The sequence below is a fragment of the Phaethon lepturus genome, unplaced genomic scaffold (genome assembly GCF_000687285.1).
Source record: "Phaethon lepturus isolate BGI_N335 unplaced genomic scaffold, ASM68728v1 scaffold8991, whole genome shotgun sequence".
NCBI classification, from domain to species: Eukaryota; Metazoa; Chordata; class Aves; order Phaethontiformes; family Phaethontidae; genus Phaethon; species Phaethon lepturus.
In genome coordinates this window covers 25,116-52,082 of record NW_010515545.1, presented here as the reverse complement: position 1 = coordinate 52,082, position 26,967 = coordinate 25,116, and the positions used below count along the sequence as shown (strand labels likewise).

Sequence of the window (26,967 nt, the reverse complement as noted above, 5' to 3'; positions counted from 1 at the left end):
GAAAGAGTGCTCCAACCATGACATGTTAGAATATCTTGGGTAACCCCACTGCAACAGGAACATCTAGATGGGCAAAGGCAAACCTCAGAATTTAGCAGTGGTCAAAAGCTGTCATAATTTTATTTATTACAGCAAGGATGAAGAACAGCAAAAGCAGCTGTCCAGCTGAGTAGACTTTTCAAAGTACAGCAGTGATTTAGGAGTTTATTTCCGCCGGACTTCCAGTCAACCTTGAACTCCCAACTCCTTAGAGTCACTTCAGGAAATGAGATGGATGTGCTGAGGTAGTCAGGAGAAAGTACTGGTCCACTAACAAACACTTCTGATGACTGAGAGCCTGAGCAATCCCAGTCAAGGGGCCTTTCCTTAAAAATCAGTGGGTGCTTAAGTGCTTTGTTGGATTGTCGCCCAAGTGCTTCCCAATGTATTCTGTAATTAGAGACCAGACGCAGAAATTTACAGTTAATACTTCCTTCATTCCAAGAAACACTAACCAGCAATTGACACTCTGAGCCAAATAGTGACATTAGCAAGTCACACGCAAGAATGCACTGCCATCAAAACACAACTACACTTGCTGTCACCTTACACCACCTTCACTTGGCCAGAAGCTGACAACAGACTGAGTGCATTGCCATGGAACGTTCAGTCACTTGTGCCTGTATGCAAGGTTGAGAAAGGCAGAGTTTCAGGAGGGCACATGAAGTCCTCCTTGGTGCAGCCCTTGATTTTGGCCCTGGAGCATGGCAGCAGGAGAGAGTTCATCCCAGAGAAGTCCCAGGAAAAAAGTAAGGCTATAATAAGCCTATTGACTTTCAATAAAGCATAGGGCATCCTCTCAGAAAACGGTTAGAGCAGCAGTTTGGAGACAGAGGGAAAGCATCAGGCAAGAAACCTACGATCTAACAATGGAGGAGCTTAATATGAGACTAATCACTTCTATTACTTCTTTTGAGAAGAAAAGTAACAAGAAGGTGAAGATATCAAACTGTATGAAGGTGTCGTAGGCAAGGCACACCCTTACATGCCTCAACCTTACGAGCAAAAGGACTTCGGTAAGAAATTAAGAAATCATCCATTTCTGGCAGCCCTCATAGGGTGTAGTAAAGTGCTTGGGTATTTAAGGCAGCCCTGCTTGGGCTTAGCTGCCCTGCTTGGGGAGCTCACAGCACCAGCACTCTGCCAGGGAAGGGAGCCGGGTACCATCACCACTTCTATTTGCACCAAGTCTGATCACATCATGAACTATGGCAATCCCGTGAGGGAGGACAGCTACAGTAATTGATAGCTGAATCTTGGCCTCATTAACATCTGTCTAACGCTACTGAGTTCAGGAAGAATGTAGAGTATACATTTGACCTCTGTGGTAGCTAATGATGGTCTAAGCTGACCAGGTATAGCTCACATTTAATATTACTGTGATTCTAAATTAATATTATGAACTGTCATCAGGTCTCACAGTGTACAAGCAGCAAAGGACTGCAGGTGTGCATGAGCAGCAGTGGCTCTCTCCAGGGCAGATAGGTATGCTGTAGAGAAACACACTGTGGGATGCATTTAGGACTAGCGATTCAAGCAAAGGCTGATGATGCCATGGTTAATCATTTCCATGGACCAGATGAGGATGGATTAGACCTGATATGTGAAACAGCCCTTCAGGCACCTTTCGTACATGCCAGGCATCAAACCTGAGGCATCCTGCTGTTGTCCCGAAAAGAGCCTTTTGAGTGTTCTTGCTCTATATTTGCTACTGCAGAACTTGGCTGGCAACCCAGAGGTATTTCCTTTGTATGTGACAGAGATCTTGATGTCAGACCATTTTGCTCTATTCTGGAGATGATTTTCACCCATTCTTTCCCTTGCATTGAACCAGTTCCTTAAATTTCCCAGCCAGCCCCCTGAGCCCAACTGTGAGCCCTGTCTATGCAGGCATAAGAAAACAGGAAAGGCTCCTCAGTTTGCAGACAAGAACCTTGGGAAAAACATCAGATACTAACATAAAAAAGGTCACAGATTAGAAACTGGGACAATGGGAAAACAAAAGCTACTCAGCTGCACATAAGCTTGCTCATGGCAGCCCTGTAAGCTTGTAGGCAATAAAGGGAAGGAAATTTTCTTTTGTCTGAACCTTCATTCTTTGATAGCTGTATCTACTCTATTTGTACCTGATCCAGCTGAAACAGGTGAACTCCTATATTTACCAGAGCTGGTCTTACAGTCCATTTGAGTTGCACTATTTTTTGTGAAGGACTGACACTACAGCCATGCAGGTAGTTCAGTGCATTACCAAGGAAAGAAAAATCTTTCCTGCTCTCTTTCTCCTCCCTCCTCTCCTGTCTGCATACTCACTAAACTCCAAAAATTAGTTTTGCTTGCAGACCTTAATATACTGAGTTTGGAAATGGATTAGACAACGCATTTAGAGATTTCTGACAGCTTTACCCTTCAGGAAGAAATGCAAACAAAATTAAAGCTGCTTCATGAATCTTTAAAGTATTTAATACAAGATATGTTTTTCCAATGAAGCACTGAGATGGAGATGACTGTGGGTTTCTCTTCTTCACAAATTTGATGAAATTGCTGGGCATGAAGAAACCTCCTCTGCAATTCTAGGACAAAAAACCCCAACATGCTCCGTACCTTGAAAGCTGCAGAATGGTCTGCGTTTGTGTTTTATAGCCACAGCAGGGGAAAGAGGCAGAACAGCACTTCATTGGGCACATGATCAATGAAAGGACAAAGACAAATATTAAAAAGCTTATTGAATCCTTGCTTGTTAATGCTAACAAATACTACTTCTAATCACCAGGTCAATGTGTATTTTGAACCTACTTAAACCAAAGGCTCAGTGTAATCTTACATACACAGTTACCTTTTAGTAACCTAAATGCTGCTGTGACTTCCATAGGCACAGACGATTTACAACAGCTAAATCACTAAATATAGTGGCTAGTTCAATGCCTGATTCTCCAGAAAACCACTGAGGATTTGCAGCTAGTGCTAGATGTAACAGTAACTTTTCAGGTGCAGAAATGAGCTAGCATTATGTTCTTGTTCTGCACTGGCACAACAGTGAAAATGTGACAAGCTGCAAACATTTCTTTCCCCAGCATGGGATTCAACTGCTGACCAGTCCACGGCAAAAGCAATGACAGGTTACAAAACTGATTGTCTTCATGGATCATGAATCTGTCAGGCATAGGGCTCCAACTCCTTCCTAATTAATTCTTCTTCTCAATAGAATGTGTTAACTGCATTATGCCATAACATTATCTTTCTATTAAGGACGGCTTTTTTTGCCCTATCCAAAAGGAAAAACCCCAACAACCAGTACATTTTTCAGTTCAAGATTTGCTCTTACTTTCTCCTCCTGTTTCACAGAATTCACGGAGAAAGCAAGGGAGCAGTGGTACAGAACACTGATGCTCTATGTATCTTGACAGAAGCAGCCCATTGTACAACTAAGGTAAAAAGAGAAGTGAGAGTTGCTTTCAGAAAAAGCCTAGAAACCATGGTGATACCAAAAGATACCTTTTTACCATGGCTCTTTCTTCACAGTCTGTGGTGCCTCCACTTTGATTTATCATACAGCAGAAAAATCTACACCACCTCCTTTTTCCTGAATTTATTTGGGCAAGTGCAGATACAAGATACAGTGCAATTCTTGTTGGTGCTGTAAGCTTGGTAATCTAGGCAGTCCCCCCAAAAATCAACACTGATGAACAAAGGACTTGGTGGATGAATTTCCTCCCCTGGGTGACAGCTAAGAAATTGGGATAGTTTTCCCTCCATCTCTGCAAGTGCTATAGCACTCGTGTCAGTATTTGAACATTCAGCATTAAAACTGACTTCCTGTATCCATCCATTTTTTGGGTCCTCAGCAAAGAAAGTATTTGCCAAAGCAACGAAAGCCAATTTTGACCTCTATTCTTCTTGAAAGAACAAACTGAATGACAGTTGTGCAAGAACTAAATGTAATGCCAAAGAAACAACTGCCCTTTTTATTGATCAAGAGATCATCTTCACAGTATGCGTTATTTAAAACACGCCCCCGTCAGGACTTCACAGTCTGTAAATGGTCAGCTTCCCTGAATAACTTCTGCATGACTTCAGTTGCTCCCATGGCCACACTCCATGCAGCATGTCCTCAGCAATTATCCTGAAGAGGAAATTCATTAAAATAAAGACAGCTCCTCAACTGTTCCCGAGTAAAAACTATGTCTGCTCCTTCTCACACAATGTTTCAGTGCTTCGTATTAAAGGGGAGTCAGGGGAAGTCAACTAAAATAATATGTCCTCCAGCTTTTCTGGTACACAGTGATGTTGACAGTCATTTTCAGGATTATAATAAACTGTGATCTTAAATCTACTCCATACTGTGGGTATCCCCAGCAGCTTTTTTTCACATGCCTCCTTGACACATTTTTCCTTATTTTGCATCCAAAAGTCTAAGAAAGAAATCACCTACATTCATCAGAAAGAAATCAGACCAAATCCTTGTTTCTGTGCTAATCTCAAACACTTCCTTTATCAAGGAAAAGTGTCCCTTAATATCAATCAGAAACAAATGATTGCAATAGGCCATGAGTTTACCAGCACACATCCGCTCCTGGGAATTTCCCATATTCCCAGGCTGAACAATTGGAGTTCATGCCTGTGGGATTTGCAGAATGAAGAACAGCAGCAGCCTTTTTAAAATAAATGTCTTTCATACCTTAGAGCTCTCTCTTCTCGGTCCTATTTCCTACAGAAAAGACCAAATTTACAGGAATTTCTGCCCTGTAATACTCCCACAAAGGAAAGAGCCTTTTCATCCTGGAACACAGGCAGTTCCACAGGTAGCTTAAAGCTCCCCATGAAGTTGCAATAATACACATGGGACAAGTGTTTCCTGAGAACCAGACACGAATTTTTTTCCTTTTTCCTTTCTTTTTAAATTCCAGGCCAGTACAACTGTGACTAATCTTCCTGCACAAGAAAACCAACACATGTTTGTATCTTTTGTTTTTTAGCACACTGGCTGCTCTATTTGGCTTAATTCCTCCCTTCTCTATGACAAATTATTTTCCACGTATGGTAGAAAGCCCTGAGAACTGTCAATCAATGACTGAGAGCACAATATAGATGCACAGTTAACATATGCAGCATGAAGATGGCCCCACTTGTAAAGAATATTAACCATTACATTTAGGATTATTAGACTCTGCAAAAGTAGCTGCCACACAGATAAAATAAGATACCTTGTATTTCAGTGAGTTATTTCTGGCTTTCCTCAGGCAAACAATACCAGAAACATGCCATCATGTCTAATACTCATATTGATTTATACATATAAAATCCTAAAACTAGTTCCAATCACTTTTAAAACAAGTCCTTTTATTAACATGAAAAATGGCTAAAAGCTCATGCTCAGATCCTTCTGTAGTAAAAAGTATTTGCCTTTTTTTGGTAACTTAACTTGAGTCACTAATACGTTTTGAAACACCATCTGTAAGAAATTTCCACTCAATCCCCTAGTGTGCCCATTCAGATCTGCCTGGGGCTGTATGCATGCTGCATCACAAAGCATTAGGCTGATTGGAAATTAATGGAGAAGCTGAAATCTGCTTTCAAATGCTTTTTAAAAATCCCCAAAGAAAATGTATCCACCATGTGACTTTATTTTTAATGGTGCTGCACTTAAATTTAAGGAAGAGCACAACTAAATTCCAAGTGACATGGATTCTGCCTAATTTTAGGTGATTAAACACTAATGGCATATTTAGATTTGTCAAGTGATTCTCAAGATTTCTGAAAGATCCTAGTCCCTGTTCCAGTTGGATTTTTAGCTTTCATCCTTTAAAAGTAAAATCTAGATAAGAATTGTCTTTAAAAAAATCAACATAAAGGTGGTCTTGCAAAATTCTGCTTTGAGATTGGAGAGCTCTTTGAACTTGAAGATAAGTGAAATACAAGCATCAGTGAAACCAATGAAGTCATACTAAATAAAGGCAAAACTAAAGGCTTTTTGCCAATTCACAATAGCAGTCCTTTGATTCAAAGTTCTTACCAGCAAAATATATTCAGAAAACACTACCTTTTGCACAACTTTTTGAAACTTAATTCTGGGAACTATGCTGTCTACGGAGGAGAGAGAATATACTCTCATCTCAGTGCTTCACCAAAACTAAGACCTCATATTTCACATATGGAAGATTCACAACGAGCCATTCAAGAAGCCAGAAATTTTTTTTTCTAGAGTGCATTCACAAAATCGGCTGTTACCCTGCGGTGCCACTTCTTGTTCCTGCCACCAAGGGTCATTACTCTCCAGCTAGCAATGTGAAGTCAGCCATTTAGCTGCATTTCCAACAGTGATTCCTAGCAGATTTCCTGTTAAAAAGTACTCTTCCACTCAAGGTGATGCATCAAGATCCCAAAAAAGTATCTTTATAGCAAAGGAAGAATTAATCCCAGCACATCTGCAGGGACTGAGAAGGTGACAGCCCAGACATCCAAAAGTGGACTACATATCTTAAGATATCACCACCTCTGAAATCTCTCTTCCATTGCACTCCAAGTGCACGCTAGACGTAAGGGAAAAATAGTGAAGTGGATGAAATCAAAGGAATAATTTTCAGTAAGTAACGTGTAAGGGTAAACTCACCATTTTCTATTTGCACAGAACAGTTTGCTGTACCCTTGAAGCTATTTGTTATTCAGATAATAATATGTAAATACAGAAAGTTATCTTTGACTATTAAAACATCTACTGCAAGTATTTAATATTAAAAATTCAAGGTGCTTTTGTTTAATTTTTACTACCTCAATCCCTCAGCTGGTGCTGTTGGTGCTGGACAGAGGCTGAGTATCACAACGTTATCTAGAAATGTAGGGCAATAAAAAAGTTTTCAAGGTAACTGCTGCAGAGCTCTTCACGGATTTCATTACAGGTTTGCTGTCACGTTGCAGTGTGGTGGTAAGGAAGAGGATAGAGGGATGCAATAATTTTCTGCTATTACTTCAGCTAACAATGTTTTTTATGGTCTCGGGAGGACATACAACAATGTTTGGCAAACAATTCTTTCTTTAATGGGTTCCAATGTATTTCACAGGAGACCAGCTTTAATCTCTGGTCAAATCCAGTTATGCAGCGGAATGTTTCTTTCTACCTATGTACAAATACAGGACAGTTGGAGGAGTAAACAACCAAATGGGAGGTCAGTCATAAACTGAGTAAACCCATCCCCTTGCTGCCTGCCAAAACCGTAGTGAGAAGCTCTTAATTTTGCCTTGTCCCAGCAGTTGCAAGGCTGGTTGTAGCCCAGAAAGGTAATGCTTCCCTGATAAACACAGCACTCGGTATGCTGAGGTGATGCAGAAGCTGGTTTGACTAACCAGGGATGGCCTTGAAACGTCTAAACAGTAGTCACAGGGTTTCTTCTCTAGCTTTAAATGATAAACTTCTTTCAGAGTGAAAACAGACCAAGTTTATGTTATGTGGGAAGAATTATGGTTCAAATAGAGCAGTGTTCCAAGAACAAATGCGTAAAGAACATTGACTTAGCACTGAAAATGGGAGTGTTAAATCCATGATGTTTAGATGCTTTCATATGGGATTGCGTGGAGAGCCTAGTGGTAGTAACAGCATGTTTATAAAAAGGCATGTCTCGGAGTCAAGCAGAGAGGACAAATGAAGGTGCACGTGCCGTTGGTATTTCCCTCGGTAAACAGGGGTAGGAAACTGCCTGATAAACTAAGCCTCTTTAACAACAGATGATGGAGCACATCCAAAGATCTCAATGAAGTTTGGATCAGGACCCTGCAGAATAAATCACTGGGCAAAATGAGCAGTCAGATCCTGAAGTGCAGATGGGACTCTACTCCTGTTTACATCTTTCCAGTAATACTTGCAGGATTGTTCTTTGTGTATTGTAACTACTTTATGAAATGTCCTATTCAAGTGAAGCATGTCTTAACCTCACTGGGGTTACTCATACGCTTAAAACTAGGAAGATATTTAAGTGCTTCATTGGACTGGAGCCTAATTGCACTTTTATAGCTTTTGTTTAAATTAAAGGCTAGCTAGAGGTGAACAGCACGGTATTCAACAATTTCATGCATTTAGAAGTCCAACGTTAACAACAGTTTCTTACCTTCTAATTACTTTAGACACTTCAGAAAACTTTTGTATTTTAATTTAATTTTGGTTACATTTAGAAATAAAAGTATTTCTAAAAAATCCTTTTTTTTTCTAAAAAAGCCACATTTACTGTCTAGCACAAAGCTGATATCTAGGGCACACACTTCACAGCAGCAAAACACTTCAATGTATGGGGATTTTTTATATTTATGAGCTCTTATACTAATTCAGAAAAACAGGTCAGCATATGCTTACTCTTCACTCAGGTTGACAGAAATTAGGCACACATCCTAGACCAGGCAACGTAATTAAAATTGTGAATTTGAGCGGGCCAAGGACACACGCTAGTCTTTCTCTGACTCTGAGAAGCTATGGCCATTGTAGCACCTCAGTGTTCATGCACTGTTCCTGCCCAAATCTACCTGCTGAGAACCGATTTCCTTTTTCACTCTCTGTTGTTTTTTCCTACTTGCCCATAGACCATAGACATTTTGAAACCACATCCTCCGTGTTTGCAGATTGAAATTAATTTGCCATCAGAAAGAAACCTAGAAGTGAGTGCTCTGCACTGGAGGAACAGATTATTCCCATTAACTGTCTGCCCAGCAGTCTGAGGCTGTGTTCACAACCATGCCCTTCTTCATCCCTAATCTATAGACTGACACATTCAACCTGTTCCATCCAGACTATTTGCTCAAACCTGTAGTTAGACAAACTTTCCCCCCACTGCTTCCAGAGATTCCCAGATCTGTCAGGCAAAGAAGTTGAGTACTACTCTATGAGCAAATAGAACACAAATTCCCCGTCTCTTGGGTACATGTGGGTTAATAACACCAAGGCAATAAGCCAATGAACTAGCTGTAGGTCATTTGTTTTCAGGCAGTGTAGAAAATACAGGAGCAAAGCTTCAATGTCATTTTTATCTTGAGTTTAATGTAAACTGCACCATGACCCTCTGGGAGAACTGTGTCCTAATGAAACATCCACAGAGGGAATGAAAGCTTACTCCAGTTGCTGAATGAGACAACTGTTCACTTTGGGGGTGGAAATAACTAAAATTTATGCCTTTCCTCTTGAATTTTAGGGGTACAGTCTAACTTAGCAAAAGCACCCAAGGGTATGTTAGTGCACTGTTGTAATTATTATTGCTGCTATTAATATTCTACCATTAGTCAAGTCTGAACTACCATCTCTGCCAGAGAGGTGTGTTTCATACTACCCTAGAGGCTAGCCCAATGCTAGGTCATTCTGAAGACAAAATACGTACATGCAGACTAACAAAAGTCTCGGGGCATAGAATAAATAATATACCCAACCCCTGGAGCAAAGAAGAAAATAAATTAATTAAGGAACTATTTGACAACCTGAAGGCATCTCACACAGGTAATATGCAACTCCAGAGGGCTTTGTTTCTAGAAGCTGAGAAACAGGGAGCTTTGTGCATAAGCGATACACAGAGATGAAATCTCCTGTAATTTAAAGCTGCCTAATGCCTCACTGATGAATCCTGCCACACTACCACCACCAAAAATTGTAGGTGCGCTTCTTAGACCAAGGAGATTTGTACTTTGCCTGTTGTCTACATGAAAATTGTCCTCATTTTCTCTGTTTAATTCAGACTTCTAAGGAGAGATGTGTATTCTGTTCTGGGTAGCCAGCTCTGCTGTTCTCCATTGAAGTGCTTTTTTTCCTTGCTTAAGTGATCCCTACGCAATATGTCAGCTATATCACAATTCTCTACAGAAAACAGAATAATGTTGCCTTCTCTTCTGTCACTACTGTTAAGCTTCTGCTGAGCAAGGGCCTTCCAGCTTTCTTTCTGGGGAGGGTAGATAAGAGACACTGATTTGGGGTATTTTCCAAGCATTATTTTCAGGTACGTGCTAATCTATACAACAGAGGTGGTCACAGTAATGTGCAGAGGATCCTTCAGAAATTGCAGCCCATACCAAGTATCTTTACAAAGAATAACTTTGCCTCAAATATTCATTAATTATAGACTTAGGCTAGTTATCTAAGACAGAGCATTTACTTGCACACTGAATGAAAAAAAAAAGCTAGAATCACAGAGCACGCTGTGCATTTCCCCAGAGACCCTGCCTTTACAATACTTCAGCTAGTTAAAAGCTCCATCACAAGTTTTGTGTGAAAAATAAAATTTCCCAGTTGAGTTTCCCCAGTGCTCACAAGACTATTCCTCTCAATGTACGGAATCGTCAAGAACCACATGAAACCAGGAATCTGATTTTACACCACATTTTACACCCTGATCTCCTTCTGCTATTTGCAGAGAGTGGGTTTCTCACCACCTTAGAGGTCTGAGGTTTAGTAACACACACGGCAGGACGCCTGCTTCACAAGGGTTACTTAAACGTGCCTGGACAGCCAAGAAATAGACCACAGTGATCAGCCCAGTGCTGGCTTTAAGCCACAGGCCTGGAGCTCCTGCCCCTCAGGGCTTGCACCATATTTCAAGAGACATCTCCAGGTGGGAACCTTCAGCTGCTGCAGGATTTCTTGTGGCCAAAAGGATGGAGGCCAAAATTGCACAATGATTTCTTATTAAGAGAGCCAGTTGATTTGGTAGAAATTTAGGGAAAAGAGTGCACAGGCTGCATGGGAAGCAATTGTCCCTGGACCTCCTTTGGAGTTGCATCCGGCAAGGTGACCTGGTTTGGCTATGGTTTGTTTTTGAGACCACAGCAGAAGGTTCAGAAGCAATACAACAGAAGCCAAGAATTTTTCAGAGCTGGAGGAGCAGAAAATAGAGGCCCTATACTTCAACAACATAAAACTATGAAACAACTTAATTGGCAGGTGCTGTTTCAGAGAAACAAAACCTTGGAAAACATCTAGATAAAGCTAATCGAGGCAGAGAGCTTACATTTGCTAGCCTGTAACTGTCAGGTACATCTGGCTCAGGCTAGTTTTAAGAGTCTCTCACTCTTAAATTTAGCAGTAAATTCACCCAAAACAGGAGACACAGGCAAAACAAGCAAGAACTGACACTATTAAAATGAAACACTGCATCAACTTGGAGTTCACAATTCAGTTTTATTTCAGACAGAACAGTAAATTGTCTGACATTTTGGCCTGTTCATGTTTTTATCGCAAAGACACAAAAAACAACAACTAAAAACCCTTGATGTTATTTGACCTGAAACTTTGACTTTCTTATATATGAAACCTATCCAAATAAAACAGGAACCAAAACCAGCTAATTTTTAAAGTTACATCAGGCAGGCATTTGGAGATAATACATATCTCCCATTGCCAGCAGAACTAAATTTGCAGGCACATTTTAAGAAAGAAAAGGGGAACACCACCTCAAACCATTAGAAGAATTCCTTCAAAGCCATAAAAAGCATATCAGGCGTAGTGTAACAGAGGTGCATGTAAAGAAACATAAAAGGAAAAGAAATACCACCCTGAATTCATTGCCTGACTTGTTCTGTTACTTCTTTTTATCCTGTAATGTGATATCATGGAGTGTAACATAACATGACAGTTCAGAACTTTACAGGAATACCCCTTTCTCCCTGGAACTGAGAGCAGGCAACAATCAGCCATGGGCCCAGGGGAGGGAAATGAAAAAAACTTCAATATGCCAACACACAGTGGCAGACAGCTGCAAGTCATGGCTGGATCTCAGTAATGCTTCTGCATTACAGATATGCAATTTACCTGTGAAAGGACAGCAAACACAATTTGAAGACAGCACCCCATCGCTGCTCTTCTTAAGGAGGAAATACTCCTGCTATGAAAATATTGTGGCGCTCTGTTTTCAAGTTCAGAAAATTACTACAGTCTCTAAAGCATACTTTTTTTTTAAAAAAAGATGATCACGTTTAAGCTACCTACAAATGTGCAGGTCACACGAGACACATTTAGTCTTATGATCTGTAAGAAAAACTGAGGGATGCAAAACAGCTTTTTGATCTTTTCCTCCCAGCTGAAAACTGTGCTGCATCCACAGTTTTGCCTCCACAGCTGGTGGGTGGGGACCTCATCCAGGCTGCCCATGCTGGCAGGTCATTCTTCAACATGTGTTGCTAATACAGAAATTCCCTCTTGTTTCTGTATGCCTTGGAACAGTTAACATTTTGGACTGGATTCACCTGAAATCCTATTTAAGCTGGCTGTCCTAGGTTCCTGAGGGAGAGACCTCCAGAGGACATTACACACTATACATCATAAGCAACACTACCCGTTGTCGTCTTCTCCATTGACTATAAAGGCAGCCAAGTCGATCACTTTAAATTAGATGTCTAATTTTTAGTCAGCGTTATGCAACCAACCTTAGGTAAACTATTAATGTATTCAAGAGTACGTTCTGGTGCAGACAAATTGCAGGGAATGGCTTCCAGTCTTACTGCATTTAAACACAGCATTGCAATCGGTTATTTTTCATGCTCCCTAGTTAATCAAATTCAGTCTTCACTAAATCTACATTTATTAGTGCTGACAGTCATGCAGAACTTGTCTTCAACAATTAATATACACAAAGACATTGCAAAAATGTAACAAGAAGAAAATTACTGCATTTGAACATAAGGTGTGTTTTTGGAAAAGGTTGTTCATTTTTACTATTCTTTTCAGTTTAGCCTTGCTTGTCCTCCTTTCATTATCCCATGGGCCAGTGTTAATAATCAAGATCTACATTACATACTTTGCGGTATAATTAAAGTCACTACTTAATTAGAAAGCCTATCATTAAACAAAAGGGAATCAATACTGTATCTAATGGGAAAAGCCAGAGAAAACTTCTATCAAATATCAGAAATAACTGCAAGATATTGCCACATGTCTGGCACTGCTACTATGGAGACAGCAGGGAGTGCGGCTCATGGGGAGTCTCTGCTTAGGAGCCATATCCTGCAAAAAACTTTGGTACTGTCTACCCAGACCCTTTGTGGTCATCGACCCCTATGCACAACAAAGGCGGCGGCAGAGTGTAGTGTAGTGCAACCCGGGCAGTCTCATGGTCCTACCTCATGGTAATGCCCTACTGCTGTTGATCAAGCAAAATCAGTCTGAGAACCTTCCTGATAATGGTCTCAAAAAGTGGTTGGAAGGTTTCTCAATTTTTTTTTATTATTATTGGGAAACATGGGCACAATGTTAATCTGTTCCTCAGTCAGTCTTCTCACTGGAGAATGTAACACTGTATGAGTAACTAAATATTCAAAGACCTAATGGTGACCTGGGATTTTGGAGACAAAGGTTTGAGCCCACTATCCAATTAATATATCATTATTTATGCAAAGCAAGCAGAGCTCCAGCAGAGGTTGGGAGAAGACCTACAGTACCTTCATAAATAGGGTCAAGTCACAACTACAAGTCTCAGCGACAACTACAGAGGGACAGCACAAATACAGAGCACTGGGGTGTAAAGCACAGGGGCTGGCTGGCAGTACCTATGATTCACTGGGAGTTTCCTTTCCCAGCCAAAGCAGCAGGTGATACTTCCATCTTTTGTGGGCTTTACACAGCTCCTGTCTGAGCCCATTACAGCCAAATAGGAAACACTTCCCAAAATGCAGTGGTAAGCCTTTGGCATACACAGGAATACACAAATAAGCACAACTGGCCCAGAGGCAGCACTATGAGCAAATTTAGGTTGTCAACTGATATCTCAAACAATTTGAGCCAGAAATACAACACCAAGCACTGTGCAGTAGCTGGTCAGAGCCCGACTCTCTGCAGAGGAAGCAGCACAGGGGCTTACTCAGTCCACAGCAGTTCCTTCTGCTCTTGGGCAAGACAGAAAGTCAGCTCAAACCTGGGTACATCTCTGTGAAGCTGTACCATCAACTGTGCACACAGATAATGTGTGTGCAAAGGTGTCAGTGCTGTCTGTAGGGGATTCACAGCCCGAGGAAAATGTCCAACCTGTGTAACTTGGCAAAGCTGGTTGAGATCTATATAAAGCCCCAGAGCACGTGTGCACACATGCCCCCTTTGCACTGTTCAAAATCCACATCTGGACATTGATTTGGGATCTAATTAAAACACTTCAGTTAGTTTCATCTCCTACTAAATTTCCCTCCCATAAACAATCCCAATCTGTTGCCCAGAGGTAATTCTGTCTGCTCCATTTTCTGTCTCTGTTTCTCCTTCTCTCTGCTTCAACTTATGTCATATGTGCAGAGTGGCCAAAATGGTTTTTTTTTCAGAATTTTGGCATGTTTTTTTTAGATTTATTGAGAGTGGGTGCAAAAAAAAGTGGAAAAATTTCATGTTAAAAAAGAAGCCTAACTGAAATCAAATTGTGCCTGTACGGTGATTGTGAAACACTGTCAGCTGAAAAAAAAGAAACGCTTAATTTTAGCTAATGTTTCACTTTACTGTGACCTGACATTAATCTGAAAGTATAGGTAGAAGCTAGTGATAGAAAATTTATTATTTAAAAACTAAATTTTTTATGGGAAACTAAATGTTTCATTAGTCTAAACATTTTGTTTAAGTAATCATTTTACAGAAGATGTTCAGCCTGACACAAAATATTTTTAGGTAGTTATTTTTCAGTTGCCATTTTCTGTTCATCAGAAATTCTGATTCCTGAAAAGCTCTGGATCTGTTCCAGTTCAGCTATTCCTTGCAAAGGGGCCCATGACATTGCACTCTGGTTAACCTGGGAAGAATCGTAAGGGTCTTTTTCAGTTTGGAGATTCTTATGTCATTTTTCTAAGCAGTGCAAAAAACATCCAGTGTCCCCCAAGGATTTGAAAAGTGGGTCATGAGGCAGAGCAAGCTGCAGAGGTGGAGAAAATCAAATAATACCAGGTCTAGCCCTCTCCAATCCACTGATCCAAAAGCTGATGCTCTTTGAAAGCCATCTGCCTTCCTGCCCTGCTCCTGCAGGGACATCCAACACAGACAGGCAGAGGAGCTGCCTGCTCTGACAGCCTCGGGCAGGGGCCGTTGTACCAGACCACTGATCCTCCTCTCACAACAGAGGACTTGCAAACACATATATGATTTGCCTTGAGAGCGCTGCTGACTGATGGCTCAAATATCACAGTGAGTTCACAGAGCTCTACCGACAAAAGAAAGGGTCAAAATTAAAGGTGAGCTCCCTGCCTTCTCAAAAGGCTTGAGCTCACCAGCCACTGAAGGACAATCTCTTACGGAAAGGCTGTTCTCTAGCTCCTGGCTTCATACTAGCTACTGTTATTAAACCCTTGAATGAACAAATCAGAGGTCTATTTGCCAAGTCTGCCCCCTTGATAGCACTATTTGATCAATTCCAGAATCCTTTTTCATAGGTAATTAAAAAAGCTTTTCCTTAGGTATAGAGTGGAGTGAACCATTAATTACACTTCAAAGCCCTAGAGATGCAATTCCTTTGCTATTGTGAAATATCTATAGCAAGCAACGAAGATGCTCGCCTCTATAAAAGAGCTGAATAAATGAAAGTAATTTCCTCAAGACCTAGGTTCCTCTGCTTTTTATGGCTAAAGACTTGCGTTGCCTCAGCATTAATAAGTTTGTTCTTTAGGGCTGAATTTTCTTGATACAAACATCCATGACCATAACACAAAGAAATATCTTCTTTGGCTGATAGAGCCAGCAGACTGAATCCATATATTAGTATTATTGTTATCACTGAACTGCCACAGTGCACTCAGCATCAAGTTGCACAAAAAAGATCAGTTAAATTAAAGATCCTCACCAAGTGGCGACAATTTCTTGTAAAAGTCAATTTAGTCTTTATGGAAGCTCCAGGATCATAGTAACTTTTCTCAAAAGTATGCATAATGCATCACAGCAAGTGGTTTTGACAAGTGCATGTGTGCGTATGTGTGCACGTGTCTTGCATGTAAAGCAACCCAGAAGTTACTTAAGCTGCAAAGTCAAGTGATAGAAAGTTAGAAAATGTCTGATTTACAGGTGTTCAACCTGTTTAATTCAAGCCCTTGCGATCTAGCCTGTGCACCAGAAAGAACAGGGGAATTGATGTTATCCTGAGAGATGATGTTTACATTTGAAAGCATCTGGTTAGCTGACATGTCTCAATTTTCCAGGGTGCCACACTGTAAAACAAACAGCTTTTGTAAGTTTGGGGGCCTTTATCCCCGCATTTGAATGAAATTCCCTAAAGTTTTGACTTTTTCTGATTTATTTTTCTTTTTCATCTTTGATAAAGTCAAAATCTACTGTCATATGGGGCTGTAGCACCTCTGTCTTCATGCATGATTGGGAAGGTTTGAGTCTGATCCTTTGTTACTGGAACACAGACTTATATTTTGTGCTACAGCTGGCAGCAGTGAAGGCTGTTATTCCCCCAAAAGGGCAGATGGATGGCTGCTGCCATTCCTGAAGCCTATTGTAGCATGTCCCAGCTAAACCTGTTCTCTTTCTCTGCTGTCAGTACCCCTAAAAAATTAAATCACTTGAAGACAAATGACTACACAGGAGTTTAGGTGGCTGACTCTGGGCACTTCTGTTCAAAAGTGTGGGATATCTATCAAAATCTCCGCTGTGTTGCTCCAGATCTATTTTTGACTATTCAGTCAAACATTGGCCCTTTGACACTATGGTAAGAAAGGCATGCACACAGCCCAGCAGATTTCACAGCATTCCCATGGGTAGGATTCAAGTCTATTCTACATCTACATGTATTGGTAGAGACAACTGATACAAATACATGTGCTTATGCTTTCCCACGCATATACATAAGGGTCATTGGCCAACACTGGATTTGCTTCCACTAAGGACTCAGGTTCGTGTGATCACAACCCTCATTTTCAATATGAAGGACATAAATGGAAATTAATCCAATAACATTTCACCATCAAATAACACTTTTCCCAGAGAACCCAGAAATTCTAGCTTACCCTTGTGCTTCCAAGGGAAAAATAACCTGTTCCTTACAAGAGAAACTTCTCTTTCTTCCTTTGCAGAGAGGAGATGGGGTATGTTAGTGAGGGCTTGAAAGTCCTACTAATGCTTTACTTCTGGGAAGAGAGATCGGGACATGAAACATCCTGAGCTCTCTGCAATATATTTTCCATGGTGGTATATCCCTCAAAAAACTTCAGCACACTGGGAAGCAAAGATGGGGCTGCAGTAGAGACATGCAAAGACCTGTGCTACTTTCCTTGCCCTTTCTTGTGGCTTGCCCTTAGCTTGAGAGATGTTTTTCAAGCGTGATTTGTGCCTATATGACAGGGGATGAAAATAATTCCATCACAAGCATTATGAATTCCCTTGTAACAAAAATAATCCTGCAAAATTCTTTTGGCATTAATGTAGATTTCATACATACTACAAATTTTACTCTGGAATTTAGATAGTTTTCCACTTTCCACTGAATACGTGAAGCAAAATCTCAGGTCAGTCCAAAACTAGGATGATTAGCTGAACATTTCTAAATACTTATCAATCAACCATAATAAATTTTGAGTATTCTGCTTGATGTTGAACTCAAACGCATTTCATTTCCACTACTCGGTCCTTGCATCTTCTCAGAGCACTCAGTTGCACTGTAGTCAGCTGCTTCAAGGCAAAAGTCACCATTAAGACTTACATAATATGTTATGGAAAGATCATCAGCACAACTTTAAAATCATGCCATTTGATTTAGGTTGAAATCCAACATGAAATTAAAATAGTGTTCAAGGTGACACTGAATAAACTTACAAACTGTTGGGGAGGCTTTGCATTGTTTTATGAAACAAAATTGCAACTTCTCTACATTACGCATCTCTTGAAACTAAGCATAGCTTGAAATATCAACTCATAGTATGTTTTTGAACTGTTTCCCCAGGGTTGTCTGCTTTCTACACAGAGACAGGGTGAGCATTCAAGCTGTGGGAGATGCAGTATCAGAGAAGAAAAAGCTGAGATGTATTTATTACATCACGTTAGGATCAAACTATAATTTTGTAATTATTGTATGAATTGTAATCATAAGCAAACTATTTACTGTCATTGCTTCGATTTGGCACACAAACACAACATGCACAAAATCTGCTGTTGTCTCCTGTATTGACTTAGTGATTCCTATCTTAAAGAAAAGGCTTCTGAGTTAAAAGAATACCTGCACTGGCAGCAGCAGACAGGAAAGCAGAACACAGTGCAAGTGTACAGGAAAAGCATCTCGAGAGCAGGACTACCCACCCAGGCTTGCAGACTTCACTGCAGTGAAAGGACACGGAGGTGACTCCAATTTAGGAGCCTTCATGGTCACGCTGTCTGACTGTACACCTCTTCAGTGTAACACATTTTTTTAATTTGCTGTGTGGGGATGAAAATACCTCCTGAAAAGCAATTAAACTGCTGAATGTTTACTGCAGCTATGCTAGTAAATGGAACAAAAGGCTTCTTTTACCAGAACAGACAATAAGGCGGGAGTTCAAAGCCACAATTAAATAAAAGGTAATATTTCTGATCAAATTTCTTTTAAAAGAAGACTAAGCCTGGAATATTACAAGTCCCACATTTGCATAGTGAAATCATGTTTACTTTCACAAATTGCATATGCAGTGCAGACTTGAGTATAAATTCTCCTGGTTCATATCTTTAATACCTACTTGTGTGTGCAAATACGTAGATCTGAACATTTTAAATGGAAGACAGAACTGGAGAGAAAGCATGGTTTAATAATTTGGGAATGCAAATCCAGACAAGTGTTTTTTATTCATAGACTTGCCATGGACTTTGGACATGGCCTTGGACATTAATTCTACTTTACCTATCAATTTAAAAATGAAAAGTCCTCCCTTTTTAAAAATGAAAAGCTCTGGGAATGACATGAATATAAATCACAAACAGACTGAGAAGGGCTGAGCAATAAGAGCTATTATCAAGAGATAGAGAGATGAGACCACTGGGCAGGTCAGCATACAAAGTTGGGCAAAACAAAAGCAGTTTTCCCAAAGCCTGTCTCAAAGGTCTGGAGGTTTAGTTCTCTCCAACATATAATTAGAGCTGTGCATTTGAAGGAGTCAGAGACAAAAAACGCTGCTCATGAGGACAGCAGAAATTTCTAATAGAAAATGGCAACAAAATGGCAGCCAGAGCCCCTTTGATACAAATGGATAAAACTCTTCATGTAAGAGCTTCTACCTTCTCCAAACTTTCATTTTTCATAGCAAATTCAAACTGAAACGTTCTCCTGTGACTCGTAAGTATCTCAAGACAAGTGTTTCAATTCCAGCATCTAGACATAACTAGAACCACCTCAGAAGTGTCAAAACAGCACAAGGAAGTCAGTTCTCCCAGTAGCTCAGACACGGACAGGTAATCATGCAGCACAGCCTTATAAGAGCCCCAAAATGAACACGTCAAAAAACTTATCTGAATCAATCATCAAAGCTTCCAAGTAAAACTGTGGAAAAGTATAATCTGAAGTGAAACATCACTGCCTTGCAAATGCTCTCGTGCTCCTGACAAGTGCTGAATTAGATTCAAGCTCTGCAACCTTTGCTTTCGTATTTCCTAGTAGAGCATTCTCGTTTATTATCCACCTGACCACAGCAGCCGGTAACAGGCCAGGTCAAACTGCACTGACTTTCATTTGAAAAACTTCACACTGATTTGAAGGGTCTTTGGACCAGATCTGACGCACAACTCAAATATTTGCATAACTACAGACTACTTTTTCCCCAGAAAAATTCCATGATGGAATGTATAGTCCATGATGGAAAGTCAGTATACTTGCATCAAATGTGATATCAAAGCAGTCGATTTTTTTCTCTTTGCTACTTCTCTTATCTAGGTTTTCTTTCGTATAGCAAGTGTCTGAGAAAGCAAATGCTGAGTCAATACTTCTGAGATTAGATTAATATGTAACACAGCTAATGAAATTCGTAGTTAAGCTGAAGTTTTGTTTTGCTGGATTTTGTTTTTGGCAGCTTGAATGGCCTAAAATCCTAATTCAATTGCAATCAACTCACAGAGCACAGCTGTTTTGCTTGGCTAAACTTTTCTCACCACTTAATAAGATACCTTTTTTATTTAACTTTCAGTTCTGCCTAGGAGCCCCAGTGGGTCTTTTAAAACAGAAGATTATTATTAGAAATTAATTAAGTATTCTTTTCAATTCTGTCTCCTGAGAGTAACTAGGCATTGCTGCTGATCTCCTCTTCATTAAGACATTATTGATTGTCATTTGGAGGATGACAGTGTGGATGTCTCATCTGGAGGATACATAACTCCATAAATATGAAAGATTTGAAAGACATTTAATAAAAAATGTAATAAATCAGTTCAAATATTAAACACATAATTGCAATGTCAAACATAGCACAGGCATGTGAAGACTATAACACTAGAATAAAAATAAACACACATTCCAAAGACAAAAAAACCTTATTGCAATTATAGGACCCCAATGGATTACACTTAGTTCATGTTTCAGCACATCGTAAACCCCAATTAAACAATTCTAAGGACATCAAATGCAATTAAAGAAAAAACAAACAAACAAACAAACATCAAATCAACTGCCTTAAGTGACCAGTGTCTACAAAGTGTTTGTGGTCACTGCCCCACCTTCCATTGCACATGACTACAAGAAGCACAGAATAACGCTCCCACCTCTGATGGTGGGCTCAGCTGGCATTACCTGGCTTTTTCAAAGTGAATCAAACCCAATAAGCACCAATATCCTGATGTAGTTTTTGATATGAGGCCTTGAATGTGCATATTAATGCATTACTCACAGAATTAGCTATTTAACATTTAACATGGCACTTCATGCTTGAGATGGAAGTTGGTCTTTTTAATTTTCACTAAACTCAGGGGTATATGTATAACTAACTGCTGTCATACTCCAATCAGGAAGGGATGTGAAGATAATGCCACCATGGGTCAACAGAACAACAATCAACCACTTACTCGTAATAATAATGTAGAATTCAACTTACTTTTTTGGTCTGTAGTCAGGGATGGACCTGTCCAGTGATATCCTGTCACTGAGTTGGGCATTGTAACCATATTCTTCATACTTAGTCTCTGATTCATGGCTATCATCTCTCAGGGTAGCAGCCATTCCCCCCTGGCCCAAGCCTCCTGGACCTTCAACTAATCCCATGGGCTTTGCCAGACCTAAATGAAAAAAGACAAAAAAAAAATCAAATTATTAATAGAAAGGAAATGGATCTAACCTCTTCTGTGACCACGAAATGTTTTTACATAAACAAGATCTGAACTCCCATGAAACCCAGCTCTGAAACCCTCATGGCTCTATGTAAATTAGCCTCAGCTTTTCAAACCACAGTCCATATCAACACATCTTGTAGTATCACTAATGAACATTAATGAACAAACTATAAGGAAACAATTAGCAGCTTTCAAGGTTTCTCCTTTTTCCTGTATTAATCCCTGGAAACAGGAAACTTGTTTCCAATCATTCCAAAATACCTAATCATCCTTAAGAGATTTAATTTCTTCTCACTATATCTGCATTTGAAATGTACAAATTCAGAACACCTTCAGATTAAGAGGTCTTAGGGAACACTTAGTAAAATTTACCACTTCCTGTAATAGTCTGGTCTGTGGGTTAGGTGCCCTCAACTGCTAATAGTGTTCAAACGAATGATACCACCTTCACTAAACCTACTAGATCCCTTCATGAAGTCCAGCAGAAGCTCAAATACTCAGGAGAGATGGAAAAGGAGTATTAGGAGAAAAGGCAAATTTTCCTCATAAGAACTGGAGGCCAGGCCCTTTCCCAGTATAGCCCATTATAGCTCCATTCATTTTAAGGAAGATATGTTCAATTTCTACCACATGTAGATATGCCAGTTTAACTCCATATTAATGTCAGTTCTGGAATAATTGTTGGAGCTGAGGCATCTGGTCTGTGGCTCTAAGACCATCAGCCTGAACCTCTTGAATGGTTCAGGTTTGGTTCCCATGCTGGGAATACAACTATGCAACTGGTCACCAGCTGCTGCTGGGTCAGAAAAACAGGGTAAATCTAACTTCACTATGTGAGTCAATGGATGGGTCATTCGGACTCAACTGCACACCTTGCCCAGTCTGTTCCCACAAAGATATGCTAAAACTATTAGGGAGCTGACACCATCTCTCATGTGGGAATTACTCCAGATTTCCTCTGCCCTTCAGATCTCTGATGAACAAAATATGTATATTATGTAAGATACTCAGCTCTATACAGCTGATAGGATCAGAAAGTTTGTACACACTTGAGCTAAAATGATTAGCCCCACATTGTTTAGTGCTGAGATAATGCAAAACAATGCATTTTGCAGGTTTCATTCACCGGTATATTACTGCTCAACTCAAAAAATACATGAAAAACAAAACCAAACCAACATAAAAAAATACCCATATGATCATATGGCCAAGAATTTCTTCCATGGCAACAGGCATTTAACTTGGTGCTGAATTCTCATAAATAAACTCCTCAAATATCCTGTGTTTAATGTCAAAGCTTTCCTTTCCAAAAGACTCAGTATCAACAAGTCATTGTAAGTGAAAAAGTTATTTATAATAGCTTGGAGATACCATATAGAAATGTGCAACTATCCACCAAATCATTTATAACGCAGAGTAAAACAATTAGTGTTTGACCTGCTCAACTTTTGTCAAATTAAGAATTTTTCAAGAGGAAAATGTCATTATTTCAACCAAACAATTAAAGAGAAAGACAGAAAGAAACTGTCAACATTTGTTAGTAACAGACACACAAGGCAATACAAAGCTGGGACTGGCTTCTCCAAGTCACAGTAAGGTTTTGGACATTTTAGTCTCTCATGAAGGAATTTCTCTTGCACCTCATTGCTAACACTGTCCTCACTTGTAACAGCTCCATCATCATCTCTGCTTAATTACAGGACAGAACAGAGAGACAGTGGTTCGTTAGTGGCCTGAAATAATAAAGGCAGCATTTTCTACTGTAGGTGCTTATGAGAAAATCCTGTGTTAATGTTAAGGGCAACACTACAAACAGTCTGCCTGAACATAGAAGGACTGTGTACCTGCAGTATTCGGGAATTTTGGTACCGAATTTCAGACATTGCCTACAAAAATACATACCTCATACTGTAAACAGTGATCCCAAGTCAGGACAGACCTTGCTTGTGTTTATGTCTTTGATATCTTCTTCATGTTCCTCATCATCATGCACTGAAATGCTCAACTGTCTCAGTGAGCCATGAGTCTTAGCAGGAAGGAGGAGGGCAGAAGAAGAAAAAAAGGATGCCCTACAGAAAAACATTCTTGGCATGGCCAAGCTTTTGAAAAATTCAGCCAGCTCCAAGCATTCGAACCTGAGTTGTTGAAAAGAAGGAAAAAAAAGAGCCTCACACTACCATGGTCTCATCATAGGTTTGTGTGGGAGGTGAACTCCAGGTCTTAGTAGCAAGGGAGACTGAACAGAGGCATGAGCAGAAACCTGCACACCCGTGAGGGAAAAGTAAATGAAGCTTCAAAACTGCATCTTTGTCTGGGGTATTGTATTACTGGGACACAGAGAGAAAAGGCCAAAACACTGAGACACTGGGATTAATACTGATGCTTAATCAATAATGAACTTTTTCAAAGCTGTAAGTGAAACAAAATGCCAGGAAAAATGAAAGGTATGCTCAAGGCAAGGGAGTGTGGTATCAGTAGACAGCTCTCTTCTTCAGTCAGTCACACTGCCAAACTAGGATCTTGGACCACCTTTGATCCCTCAACATTTGATAAAGTAAAGCATAGGCCTCCTGCTTTTTAATTACTATTCTTCCTCCCAGGCCAGCTATGCTGTCTTCCCCTCCAAACATGTTTTCCTTCAGTAAGGTATGGAACTAACCCAGAAGACAAATAGGAAAGTGCTCATGTCCTGTCTCAAGATGTACAAGGACAATGCAAGGAATCAGTTCAGCTGGACTGAGATGAGCCAGCAGGATGGCAGAGGGCCTATTCCTGCTCATCACCTTTCTGCTAAAAAATAAATCAATAAATCACAAGGAGTTACCAGCACGAGCCACTAAACCCTAGAGAATTTGGACCTGATGGAACAACTGCAAAAAAGCTAAAGCTTTCCAGAGATTATTATAATTATTTTAAATATATTTCAAATACTTACATAGCTTTCATTAACACCTCATATCATTCTTGAATTAATGAAATTGTCTTCAGGTATGTGCAGAAGCATTTAGAAAGTTTTTGCATGCTTGTCTCAGCCATGCTTCTCCTTTGTGCAGAAGTAGAGGGGGTAAGAGTCAGCCTTGTGATCTCAGGCTGGCCACATGAATTCTGAGCAGCTGTATTTTCAGGTAAATGGGAGAACAGAGTTGTGTCTCTGCTGTCCAAACTTGTGGCCAATAGGAGCTAGCTCACTAGTCAAAGTTTCCTGCTGTCTTACACTGGTAGTAATTAACTCAGAGACAAATCCAAATCATAGCACTGTGTTGAACTGTTGCTTAGTGAGAGACACAACTGAGCATGCTGAGTCTGGATAGGAGTTATGACACAGGTTACCATCCTCTTGTGCAGTCCTGACTGGTTCTATCTTAATTACTACAAATATTATGATGCCTACAGTTAATTAATGTACAAACACACCAAGAGTTCCTACTCTGAATGACTAACATTAGCCTAACGTGATCTCTTAAAAAACAGTATTCTTGCCCCTAAAAACTGGGCAGATTTACTTCATACATCACAAACAACTCTTCTTTATTGCTCACATTTCTTTGTAGAAATGTACCTTATAAATCTTTCTTCCACTAAAACTGGTTCAAAAATGTCCGAGAACCTTCCATCCCTGCTTGCAGCAACCATCATAAACAACTGGGTTAACATCAAGTGATCAACCTGCAGCTGGTGTTATACATCTGCATTCTGCAGGGACAGAGAGAAACTAGCACAAGGGAGGCTCACAATTAGGAACTGATTTAATCATGTCTCCAACTGGGTCATGCAAAGGAAGAAGCTGTAAGCAAAAAATATGATATTATGGTATTTGGGGTATTTAAGAAGGACTACTTGAATTTTCTAATGAAACAATTTTCTGTAAGAAAAGTGGAGAACAAGACAGTCATAGTTTCTGCTGATACATGACTAAAACTCTTTAAGAGTTGTGTTGCAGTTAGTGATTTCAAACAATAAAAATTCTTTTACCTTACTAAGTGAAACACTTCAATACACATTAAATATTCCTGAAAATATTTTAGGGACCTTCATTTTGAAGGAAATTGTAACATTTGTCCCTTTTGTTCCAATTAAGGATGAGAGGCTATTGGGCACTCTGACTAGCTTTAGTATTTAATATTGCTTCCTTTGGAAAAATTAGAACAGAAGGGCCTAATGTTACCACCCCTGGCCTGACAACTAGTCCTTGCTCAAGAAATTACATGTCTGAGACTCTAGATGTCTCCCCCTCCCAGAAGGAAAAACACAGCAGCCTAATTTTCCTGCATGATACAGTCTTAGACTTAAAAGACACTACTTAAAAGAAGAACATTGCTTAAAAGACAGAGGCAAGCAGTGATGCTGCATGCCTCTGCTTTACTTGCCCAATATAAGGTGTCTTAAAGGGGAGCTCAGTTTCAGAGAAAAGCCAGCAGTTCTCTCTCAGGAAAAAAAAAAAAAAAAGCACAGGTAGGCCTTATTAAAAGGGAATCAAATTTGGCCTTTTAGAAGTTAAAGAATCCAGAAAACTAGACACTTCAGAAAGCCTAGGTCCTTGAAAGACTGCAATGTGGAAATTTATTTGCAGATCATTTGGAATCATCTGGGCTAGGTTCTGATGTTACATCAAAGCAATCTGAAGATGACTTCATTAAAGTTAACTGACCTGCTTTGATGAAAGAGACTTCAAGATGTGGTGTGCTCATGTGACTTTAAGCAAGGATTTGATTCCAGTAGTTGAAAACTTTCATTTATACTATATGCTCTTGCAGTTTACAGAACAAAACACTTGCATCTTTATGGCACAACCAACAGGGGAATGAAATTTTCAACCCACTGTTTTCTATTTTGCTTATGAGAGAATTAGTTAGATAGCCTTCAAAACCATGCATAATTACAATTATTTCATATATCTTTTTTCCTAAATCTGGTATTCTAGCTCTTCATGCTGATAATCTGATTTTGCTCTAGGAAAGAGTCATCATATGTCTGACTTTCTCTCAGAACATATTGCTGTGAGGTTTTTTTCCCGTTCATTACTCAAATTGTAGTCTAGTCTGACTGACAGTTATTATAGCAATGCAGTAACATTGACCAATATAGAGCAGCAATTAAATAAATGATATCTCATTGCTTCATTCTGCAAGAAAAGCACTAAAGTATCTCTAGAAGTTCTTAGGAACAATGAATATAGTATATTTTATATATTTGTGTGTGTGTGTGTGTGTTAAATGCACCAATTACAGGCAATGTTCTTCAATGCTCGGTTGGTTAGCTAGACACAATGTAACTATGTCTCACACAGGATAACATTTGCATAGCATTTTTCATCTCAGAGGATTACATACTGCTTCAACAAATGTCTCCTCAACAAGAGTGCTTTCCCCCATGACTACCTAAGTAAAGATCATAGCTCACTAACCCCCAAATCCAGTTACCTGCATTGGTCAGCCTTTTGTGAAAAAACAGAAAAGGGGCATCAGTTCAGCAGCATCTTCTCAAAAAAAGGTCAGTCTTAAGAGATGGAATTGGGAGGCAGGAATTGTTGGGAGACAGCGTCCTGAAGTTTGGCTGAGGCAGAGGCTGCTGGTGAACAAGACACACCTTCCAGCACATCCTCTGGGCCCTGATCCGAGGGGTGCCCAACAATCTGGGACCATAGAGCAGAACCATCTCCTCAAAGGCCTGTCAGCAGGCCAGTCACGGGAACAGCAGACGTGGAGGAGCAGAATACTCTACAGCAGTGCTCCCAC

General features: G+C 39.9%; 1 protein-coding gene across 1 annotated transcript in view; it reads right to left on the bottom strand.

Annotated features, from left to right (window-relative positions):
• Window positions 1-26,967, bottom strand: part of GALNT9 (polypeptide N-acetylgalactosaminyltransferase 9) — a gene marked incomplete at its 5' end in the record, with an annotated part of 152,794 nt that overhangs the window by 100,718 nt on the left and 25,109 nt on the right. The window contains one exon of the mRNA XM_010295802.1: window positions 20,998-21,178. Coding sequence (XP_010294104.1) covers window positions 20,998-21,178 — 181 coding nt within the window. The remainder of the gene's footprint in view (window positions 1-20,997; window positions 21,179-26,967) is intronic.